The following is an 11,520-nucleotide window of genomic DNA, read 5'->3' on the forward strand; positions in this document are numbered from 1 at the left end:
TATTACATGTAAATTATATTTATTGTATTAGGATTTCACTCAGTATTTCAATCTTTTGTGTCATTTAGTAAATCATGATAATTATAAAGAAAAACTGAGATTTGAAATGATCATATTTTAAAAACTTCTTGTTATAAGGGATTGAAAATCACAAACATTATTCAAGAAAGTTTGAACATAGTATATCTCATTGTTGTCCTAGCTTTTGTGATGTGTGCTGAATTGCATGCTATGTTTATTTTCTCAATATTTCAGTATTGGTATACAGTTTTACTGTGCATTACTACTCTCATTTTTTGTAGTCTTATCCATTTGGATATTTTTCTCTAATATTATATAACTGCAGTTTCAGAAGTTAAAGTTTTACTGTACTGCACATTTGTTAATCATAATTGTAAACAAAAACAAGAATTTGTGGCTTCACACAGACTTTTTGAATTTTTTAATAAAATTACTATTTTTTTGTTTAAAGTATAGAAAAGTGTTATGTAAACAGGTGATATATGTACAGAGTCACAATAATGAGTAACTTCTCTTAAATAGCCAATACATCATCAGTGCAATATATTATACCAGGGAATACAGTTTTACAGTGCACTAGTATTTTGTATTTGCTTTAAACATAGCATTACACCTTCTTTTATTATTTTAGTAGTGTATCCTTGTGAAATATTGTTGTAAATATCCTGTAGTGTCTTCCATAACTTAGCAAGCTGTTTGGATGCTATTTGACTTTGTAGGTTCCAGCCTACATAATATTCATACAAGGACTTTGTACAGGCAAAACCATGGATGTTAGTGTTCCATTGGTCTTTCTTTCTCTTCCAAGCATTGTCTCACCAAATATGTTGTTTGCTTGGAGGTAAATCCTTGCCCAACAAGTCTTTTTCTTGAGGATTGAAATGATGGATAAGAATCTACATGTGTGTCTCTCCATTGAATACTCTATATTGATTGTTGGCAAAAAAGTAAATGTAGATTCATTTGTTAAGAGCACCTTCTTCCAGATTTACTCATTTCATTGTTTGAAGTCCGATGCCTATTTAAGCTTTTTCTTTAGTTTTTCTCTCTCAAACTGTGTTTTTTGAGCAGTTTCACTTCCATTGAGGCTTCTTTATGCTAATATGTGTCTTGCTCTTCTGGATGTAACATTCACACCTATATTTACAGGTAGATCATTGGCAAGATCTCTACTGAATTGTTTTGCATCATGTAGAGAGCATACACTGAGTTTCTTAATGTCACTTTTGAAGAGTTTGAGCTTTCTACCTTGACCACTTCTATAAACAAAGATACTAGTTTGTCATACACTCTTCAGAGTTTCCATACAGCTACTATTGATTCAACAATTTTCTTTTCAGTCTGTCACATGGAATAGACTTCATCAACCAAAACTGTTGTTCCTTTACAAGTTTGTTATATGGCTCATTTGTCTGGCAAACCATTAATACATTTACCACACTACTACTGGGAATAGTATGACTGCTTGTACTGGATGAGAGCCAGTCACAATATAACCTATGAACATGTGACAGTGCTTTGATGTAATTCATTTTCATACAATAGAGGAGGGGGATCATTCACACAATATTTGCATTTTATATCAAATTTATTCATTGTTTTCATATGTATTTACAATCCTGCAGTTTGCTCAAACATTCTTTGGCCCAAAGTGTCTCACGCATTGTAGTCTTAAAAGTTTTGGTGTGATTTAATGATAAAAATGAAAGCATTTGTTGATTAGTTGGTTTGACATACTCCATATTCAACTACAAGAATGCTCAACTCAACAAACTTTCTGGTTTCTGCATTCATTAAACCCATCTTGTGTTTCAGTAATTGAAAATATAAAAGTAATCTGCAGGTTAGTAAATACCATGTATAGTAGTTTCCACTGCTTTATTTAACTATTTATTCCTGCTTCTACTCGTTATGCTTTTGTAAGAAATCATGAAAGTTTGAATTCTACAGTAAGGTATTCGATACTCATGTAGGCAGAAAGAGTAGCATCTAGATTTTGATACCCATTTTGTGATGATAATACAATGCATCCCTATATTTTCTATTGGAGCTTCTACATCATGGTTGCATCCAGGGTTGAATGTTTTCAACGTAATTTTGGAATGTGTAATGAGTAATTGCTGCATCACTATTTTACCCATCACTAGTGTGTGGACTAAGAACCAACATAGTATACCCATCAATAAATATAGTAATTTCTGGTTTGATAAGAGGCTGCTGCTTGCTCATACTATAACTTTTCCTCTGGAATGCATACTTGGCAGCTTTCTATATATACACGTATATGGCATCTAAGACTAAAATAAAAATTTTGTTTCTTTCTAATAAAAGGTAATATACAAAAGAACAGGTATGATTAAATAACTAATTATTGGTGCTGATATGTCTAATCTAAAACACAGAAAAACAACATTACTCTCAAAGCCAATAATGACTCTTTACAGTAAAAATATTTTCCATGCCCAGAATTGTTGACAAAAGTCTGTTAAGTAACTCAGTATGGAGCTTAGCAAGAAGAATACTCAAACAGGCATAGACTAACCTTAGATTGGTACTTTTCAAATATGGAATCTTGGAAAACAGGTCACCAAAGTAAGACTTAGTTAGTCCAGCCACATCAAAGTGTTCATCATCAGTTATATTCCATAACCTATCAAAGTATGTTCCACTAGGTTTTCTCTCTTTTTTGCTGCTATATGTATTTTTCCAAAGGATCAAATCTATTCTATTATGATAGGTATGTTCATTTGAAGAACTTTGCATCTTTCACATGGCACAAATCAGGTATAGATGCTTTCTCTACAAGTGACTTTTGATACCAGTTTCTAGCAGGAGTGACAATACATTGCATAATAAATACTTGGGTTTGTACTTTATTTGGTATAACAGTCAGTTAAATACATTTTGGGCACTACAAATTTGGCATGGCTGTTGTCCACTGCCCTGATGTTCAGTCTTGAATGCTCAGAGTTTGCACATCTTGGATAATTTCTGTCTTTTTCGCTCATCTGAAGGAGGATGATTATCACCTGCATGGTATTTGGAATAATAGTAGTGTTAATGGTACAAATAGCACCATCTTCATCAGTAGTTTTCTTCTCTCTTTGAAGGTATGATCATAGTTCACCATTATATGGTACTAATATACCTTTTTCCTGTAGACCGAACCTTCACGTGGCATGACTAAATGGTGTTATGACTTCAGTGTGAGCCACTCAGTAAGCAATATGTCAAAAAATTTATCCCATTACTACAAAAGTGGTTTATTTTATTGCATTATGTTATTTCTAATGTGTTATCATGAAGTTAGCTCTACATAGGATTAGTGTAGATTTTTCTGTAGTATCTTTTGTATGTTTTGTTTTTGCATCACAAAATAAAAGGTTCAAGCACATCAAAATATGACAAACCTTTAAACTTTAGCTTAAATGCTAGATTTTATGACAAATAGCCAGTACCTTTAAGCATTTATCACACCTCAAAATGATAAACAATGTACTGGAGACTGAAGTTGGTGAAAAATGGCACTCGCATGGTAAAATTGATGCAAAGGAGGTAAAATTATCTTAAAATGAGTGAGCCTGCATAGGATTCAGTATGCATGGAAAAAATAAGCATGTGGCAATTGACAAGTTCATATCTGTAAATATACCAAATTTATATTACATGCAAAACAAGTTTCATGGTAGATGTTTATTTTTTAACCATCATTTGTAAGTAAAATACATGTTATGTATATATATACTTGTCTTTTCACTTTTCAGTTATTTTCACCACAACCATACTCTGTCCATTTGAATACCAATTATCTATTTGAAAAATATTTAGATTTTGTAATGTATCTTTAACCATATTTAATGAATTTCCATGTGATGAATTTCATTCAAATAGAACTCTTCTATTAATTTGATGAAGATTTTGTTGACATTAAGTTTTGGTACCTCTTGAGCATTTTAAGAATTTAACGTGTTTTAACATTTTATTACATCAGTTAACATTTTTATTTAACATATATGAGTTTTATACTAGTAAAGCTAAATTTGTTTTTAAATCTGATAGAAAATTACAGAGAGAATACATCAGATGATTGTGGAAATAAAAACCTTCTTCTTTACTTTAGTGGATGATGGAGCTATTTTAGATGCAACTTTCAGCAAATTTTATCATCAGCCTCCTCAAGGTTTTGATAAAATCATGGTGGAGAAGTCCTTATTGTAAAAAAGAAATTCTTATATCTATCTACTTTTCAAGTGAAAGCATGTGAGCCAGCTCCAGCCAAGTACACCTCAATCTAGGTATTCATGATGGTTATAAAATGCTGCTGAAAAACATAAAGATCAGCATTATCTTGTATGTTTGAAAGACTTTCAGGGCTCTTAAGACATGGAATTTTTAGATATAACATTTGGTGTGCATTTTGGACTTGGTAAAAACATAGAAATACAGTGTGCAAGTGTTTGTTTTTGTGAATATATATACAATTTTATTTCAGCATGACATTAAGATAATAATGGTGTTGGGTTACTCATGATAAAGTAATTTTGTTGTACTTATTTTAGAACACAGAAACAACCATTTTTCTTTCTTTATTTATTTTTTGTGTTTGAATTATAAGAAAATAGTATTTTGGAAAACTGTTTGAAGAATTTTTATTTAAAACTTTGTATAGGTACTAAAATTCCAAAACAAACATCTTATATGAGCAGTAACTCAATAAATACATGCATTTTAATATTAAAATATAAGGTAATTCTAATTCCACCACAAGTTCTATGTTATGTTGTAAGACATGCTTGGGTTATTTTTTATGCAACATTTTATTTACTGGTTTCATTCTGCTTGTATTAGTTTATTGTTTACTTAACGTTCTAAGACCTTTGGAGCTTTGCTTAAACTCAGTTGGGGTTAAAAGTAGTATAATCACTCATGTATATAAAAAATCATTATGATTTTCTTTTCAGATTCTGTCATATTCTTTAAGAGAAACATGTTTGACTGGTGAAATCTTGTAAATGAAAAAGTGTTTAGTTGTGTATAATGCTTTAGTGTTAGATTTGCTAATTTATTCCTTGTTGCTATTTCCTTAACTCTGCTGCTTGTTAAAGAAAACTCTTATGAACCGTTGTCAAAATTTTAGTGTAAGATGGTAAAGAATATGATAGAACAAGAAGGGTTAATGGTAATAGCACTGGAGGAGTGCTCATAAGGATTCTTGTATGAAAGTCCAGTTACTTGTCGAGTAAGAAGTCCCTTTAATATTTTATATATACATATTCTCTCAAGAGTAATATACAAACAGGATATTAGACAAGTTATCACATTTACCACATTGCTATCAGTTGTTTTGACCTATTCTGTATTTTTTAAGGTGACTGTTATTTGGTGTATTTTATAATGATGTATATTAATGAATGATAATTGATAGAGAGGAATAAAAGTTAGTGAATATGTCATTTTTGTAATCTCTTTTCAAGTAAGTCAATTTCCTCAGCATTATTTAGGAGTAATAAATGTTAACACTAGTTGTTACTTCATAACTCTTGAGCAGTGAGACTATTTATATTCTGTAAAGTTTACAAAAAAGAAAGAGCTTTAACTTTTCAGCATCAATTTCCCTTTCTATTGACTTGTAGTTGTTTTAGTAATTATACTTTAGTACATGAGTCCTGTGATAATTGTATTCACACTGCTTATTAATACTATGAATATTTCTAAATATGTCAATTATTTGGAGAATTCAGATTGATTTGTGATTTTAAGTTTGAGCAAATGAACACAGAAAAAATTGATACAGACAGATGAACAAACTGTAGTAACTTTACAGTCCTTTAGTGACTTGTAAAACTTAAATCTAGGGTTTGATTCCCCATGGTGGACAAGCACAGTTAGCCTACTAAAACAAATAAAACTAAACTGACATGTATTTCTGTGACTCTTAATGAGATTATATGCAAGTAATTTTGTTGAGTTTGTTCATATAAATCCAGTATATTTATGGAATACTCTTTGGTGCCTGGTATATTGTTAAAGCAAACTGTAAATAAAAGTGTAGAAAATAAAGAGGTTCTGAACTAAGTTTGTTTTATAAACTGCATTCTTTATATAGTGAACATTAGTAAGTGACAGTACTAGATATTTTTATTTTGAATAATGATTGTAGTGTTGACCTATGTGAACTGTTCTGTTATAGTTCATGCTCTTCTAAGTTACTTTGCCAGTTTTTGGTTGAGTTTCTTGTGCTGTGATGTTTTAATCTCAAGTTTTATATGTATATAGAACTAAAAACAGTTATTCTTTTGTTAAATTAGCTTAAAGTTATAAATTACAAATTAATTAGGCCATGGATCTGCAAAAATTACAAGTTTAGTTTGTTGGTCCAAAATCATTGTTCACAGGTAAAGATTTTGTTTGAAATAATGTAGTTGCATAAAATTTGTAAAGTGACATTGAAGATTATTAAATAAGCATACTTAATGGAAACAAATTTACACCATTACACTAGTCGTGAAAATGAGTGTTTCAATAAAAAATAAACTACCTTTATTCTGAGCAAGTGTGCTTGATTTGATATAGCAAAGTTCAAATATAATCTCTCAGTCCTGAAATTACACAGATACAAGTCAAATATGCTGCTTGTGTATCTTGTAAGTAACTTGTGATTGCACTGTTTGATTTGTTTTGCTTTCAAAATCATTAAAAGTATTGTGGTATATTATGTGAATAAAAATATTTTATAAGGCATATTAGTAGTAATTAATTTGTTTTTTGATAGATTGTATATATGTCTTTGTCAGAATTTAAAAATATAGATTCTTCATTTTGCCAATTGTTAAAAAAAGGCTTTTAGTTACATTTCTTAATAGTATAAATATATACTATGTTGGTGTTGGGCTTAGGATTCTTCTACAGTAGGTGTCTGTAACTTGTCAAGGATGAATAAACAGCACGCACTTCACTTGTTTTAAAAATAATATATGTATTCAGAACAAATTAACGTATGTACAATAAATTCTTCAACACTATAAATATTATGGGCATATCTTAAATACTGTATATATAGTTCTCTCCTTCTTGTCAAATATCCACTTATGCCTGTTCAATTACTTTAGAAGTTCAGTTGACAAACTGAACTATCTTCTCTATTTCTATTGCACTAGTATTCTGCGTGTGATTCTCTTACAATTGTGGCACGAGTTACTGTAATTGTTTGGTCTTCTTTCTTCTGGAGATCCTCTGTTACTTTTGTTAAAGTGCACTCAGGCTGATTAAATTACTTTAGAATCATGTTTTGATGGAATAAAATTATTTTTCTTGTCTTATTTTCTACTATTAGTTTCACTCTAACCTATTAAACGTTAGGCCTATCACTTCTACAGTACTTAACTTCAAGCCAACTTTATTCTCTTTTGCTATTGCTGCTTCCTGGTTGTTTCACAATATTTATATCTTTATCACTTAATCATCTGTCCACCTTTTATATTATCAACATCAATATATTTCATGTGACATTTGATATTCTCAACATCAATGAATTATTAACAAAACTTCCTACAGTTGTCTGCTTTAAACTCTTATTGTAACAAAATTAAACAACAATAAAATATTCACTCACAAAAATATATTAATCAATAATATCTAAACCAAACAGTCTTTTTGGTGAGATTTAAAAGAAATAGGATTATTCCACAGTATATACAAGTGAAATGTAATATCAAAGGACAAAAAGTAGAATCTTGTGTGAAAAAAATCAAACAACAGATATTGGGGATTGCAATTCAACAGAAAAGAAGAGACACAGCCAAACTAGAAAAGGAGGTATATCAACTACACCTAGAAGTGGCAGAAGGAAACTCTGTAGATCCTTGAGTTGAATAGGAAAGACTTACTTGGATTTGGACAATGCAAGACAATGATAAATATAAGTATGAATTGGATCAGAAATAAAAAAGATGAACTTATTATATTGGATAATTTACTTACAAATTATAAGAAATTCTTGGAGAATATGAAAATAATAAATAAGTCAGACATAGCACTTAATAATAATCGGCTAGATGTATTTAATAAAGGTCTAGATTTTGCACATAAACTTTCATAGAGTTAAAAAGGAAGAATTAATAACAGATATACAAACTAATTTGGATAAAGTGATTGACAAGAACTCTAAACTTATAATTAGAACTGAATATCATAAACTTGTAAAAAATTTCAATCCTGTGGGAAGGAAACAAAATACTGATATAGAAGCCATAAAGTCATTAACAGATAATAAAGATATTATTTATAAAGCAGATAAAGGAGAGAAAATTGTAGTACTTAATAAATATGACTACATTAAAGGTGTAGGAGATTTATTAAGTGAAGCTACTTACGGAAAACTTGGACACAACCCTACAAATAAGTACCACAATTTGTAAAAACAGGTGTTAAAAACCATTTAACAGATGCAGAGAAGCATAGATTTATTCCTGTTAATTTTATTACTCAGAGATTTTATGCACTTCCAAAAATACACAAAATGAATGATAGTTTTTAGACCAATTGTATCGACTATAGGTATATCTTCATATGAAATAACTAAATATGTAGCTCAGAAGTATTCTAGTTTGAGAAGTAAAAATGCTGTAGAATTTGTATAAAAATTCAAGGATATACAATTGACTAAAGATGATTTGTTAGTTAATATCATTATTTACAAAAGTTCCAGTTGAAGATGCAATTAAGTGTTTTGAAAATACATTGTTCCAAAATAATACTTCCATAGTTGAAATTCTAGATATAATTAAAGATGATTTGTTAGTTAATATCATTATTTACAAAAGTTCCAGTTGAAGATGCAATTAAGTGTTTTGAAAATACATTGTTCCAAAATAATACTTCCGTAGTTGAAATTCTAGATATAATTAATTTAACAAAGGTGTGTGTTACGAATCAATTCTTTGAGGTTAACAATGTTTTTATCAACAAAATGAAGGGTTGGCAATGGGATCTCTACTTTCACCATTGTTATATGATTTATATATGAATGTATTTGAAATAAAAGCCATAAATGGTGCAAAATGTAAACCTGAGATTTGTATAAGGTATGTAGATGACACATTCTTGGTGTGGAAATATGGTATTGAGGCGTTAACAGAATTTGCAAACTATTTAAATAGCATAGAACCTTCTGTACAATTTACTCATGAAATTGAGAAAAATAATAGTTTGCCTTTTTTAGATGTATTGGTAAAAAGGAATGAACAGGGATTTATAGAAACGTCTATTTATAGGAAACCTTTTTCTGTTCTTATGCCACCACCCTAAGAATCATGTCATAGAGAAACACAAAAAATGTCTGCATTTTACACTTATATTCACAAAATTTTGAGGATATGTACAAAACAAGATGATTTAAAAAAGGAGTTGTTACTGATAAAATATATAGCAGTTGAAAGAGGATTTAAACAAAGTATTGTAGATAGATTAGTTAATAAATTCACTAATGTGGCATTAATAGATCAAGGTATCACACTGAAACAAAGTTATGATAAAATTAAAAAGGAATGTTTAGTGTTACCATATATTCCAGGTTTAACTACTGATTTATTTGAAATTAAAAAAATAAAAACATGTTTTTCTCTATATTTAAACCAATAAATAAGATGAAACAAATTTTAGGCAATAGTAAAGATGATGTTCAATTAATGAATAAATTTGGAATTTATAAAATTGAATGTGAATGTGGAAGTATCTATATTGGACAAACAAAACGTAATTTAAAATATCATATAGCCGAACATAAGAGATGTATAAAAAATTTAAAAACAGAAAATTTGGCTATAGCAGAACATGTAAATAAAACCAAACATAACATATGGGAAAAACAATTGTATTAGCTCAACCTAAAGGTGTTACAGCAACTAATACTTGAGAATTGCTGGAAATAATAAAACTTAAAAATAATTATAAATGATTAAATAGAGATGAAGGTCTGGTGAATATCTGTCTAAAAATGTGGCAAGACCTCTTCTGATATTTATGCACAAATGCAAAATTGTCACGTGAAATTCAAGAAATTATAAAATGTGAAATTTATCTCTTGCAACTTCACTCCTGAAGATGACGTGTGAAGCATCAAAACATGTAAAGTCATGATTTTTATTGTGTATTGATTTCATTCAGTTCTGGCAAGTGAAGCATGGCAGACTGAGTATAAAGATTGGGGTACAGGCATTCTTCATGTATGCTTTATACATATTATGCCATACCATTGTGGTAACTATCCAATATCAAGGAAAGTGTTGTCTGTCTGTGAGCACATCTCCTCCTAAACAAGTTGATCGATTTAAACCAAACTTGGCATGCTAACTTAGTATTCCAAAAGCAAACCAAATTCATATTAAACTTTTCCATACATTTTGAAAAATTAAAATATTTTATAGAATAACCCTTATATCATTACTGCAGTAGCTATTGTGAATAGTTAAGTTTGAATAAAACTCTCACAACAACAAAATTCTACAAGTCAAAGATTGTAAATAACATTTTCAGCATTTTGGCTTGTTTCCCACAATAATCAAAATGTACAATAATTAAATAACCAGCTTCAGTGTGGAGAATAAAGATATTGCTGCTGTTTGAATTTACTGCTCTTTTCTGTTTCACACCACTTATGGTTTATACCAGGGTTAGAATAAGCACTTAAGTATGAATTAGAGAAATATTTCATAATTAAAATATTTGTTAGGATATTTCTTACTTTTTGATGTAGAATCTAGTTTTCTGTAGAAGCAAAATATGAGATTATTATGAAATTTAATGCATTTAATATACCAAATTCAGACAGTAGAAAGTTTTACTTGTAGACTTTCACCAAGACCAGAGCTGAGTATGCAATTTGCTGCTCAGAAAGTTAGTCAAATTCACATCTAAGTAATTTATATTTCTAACATTAAGAAATATAGTCAACTTCTATCTCAGTTAAAATAAATATGATGTTTCAAGGTAATCTCAAATTCTATACTTATTCAGCTATGCAACTTACAAGTCTTCCAGGATCATAAACAAAATAAATTGTTCTAATCATTTTATGCCCCTGTTCTAACGTTTTTAGAATGCAGCTCCATAGTGCATATTGTTTCAGTCTTATGTCTTCAGTGTGAATGACATAAATTATCACTTAACGCTGAATCCATGATCAATTGCAATACTTTTAACTCTCTAGGGCGCTCGACTCGCAATCTGTGGGTCGCGGGTTCGATTCCCCGTCACACCAAACATGCTCGCCCTTTCAGTCGTGGGGGCGTTATAATGTGACGGTCAATCCTACTATTCATAAGTAAAAGAGTGGCCCAAGAGTTGGCGGTGGGTGGTGATGACTAGCTGCCTTCCCTCTAGTCTTACACTGCTAAATTAGGGACGGCTAGTGCACATAGCCCTCGTGTAGCTTTGCGCAAAATTCAAAACAAACAAACAAACCACCGGCCAGGTGGTTAGGGCGCACGACCCGCAATCTGA

General features: G+C 30.2%; 1 protein-coding gene across 2 annotated transcripts in view; it reads left to right on the forward strand.

The window, feature by feature from the left end:
* The window catches only part of LOC106469579 (SPRY domain-containing protein 7-like), a 25,304-nt gene extending 19,208 nt beyond the window's left edge, over nt 1–6,096 (forward strand). For both annotated transcript variants that reach the window (XM_013930082.2, XM_022398152.1), the window contains one exon: nt 4,142–6,096. In XM_013930082.2, the coding sequence (XP_013785536.1) occupies nt 4,142–4,239 (98 nt within the window). In that variant the 3' untranslated portion in view covers nt 4,240–6,096. The remainder of the gene's footprint in view (nt 1–4,141) is intronic.
* Nucleotides 6,097–11,520: the final 5,424 nt, after the last annotated feature.

The sequence above is a fragment of the Limulus polyphemus genome, unplaced genomic scaffold (assembly GCF_000517525.1).
Source record: "Limulus polyphemus unplaced genomic scaffold, Limulus_polyphemus-2.1.2 Scaffold3555, whole genome shotgun sequence".
In the NCBI taxonomy this organism is placed as follows: domain Eukaryota; kingdom Metazoa; phylum Arthropoda; class Merostomata; order Xiphosura; family Limulidae; genus Limulus; species Limulus polyphemus.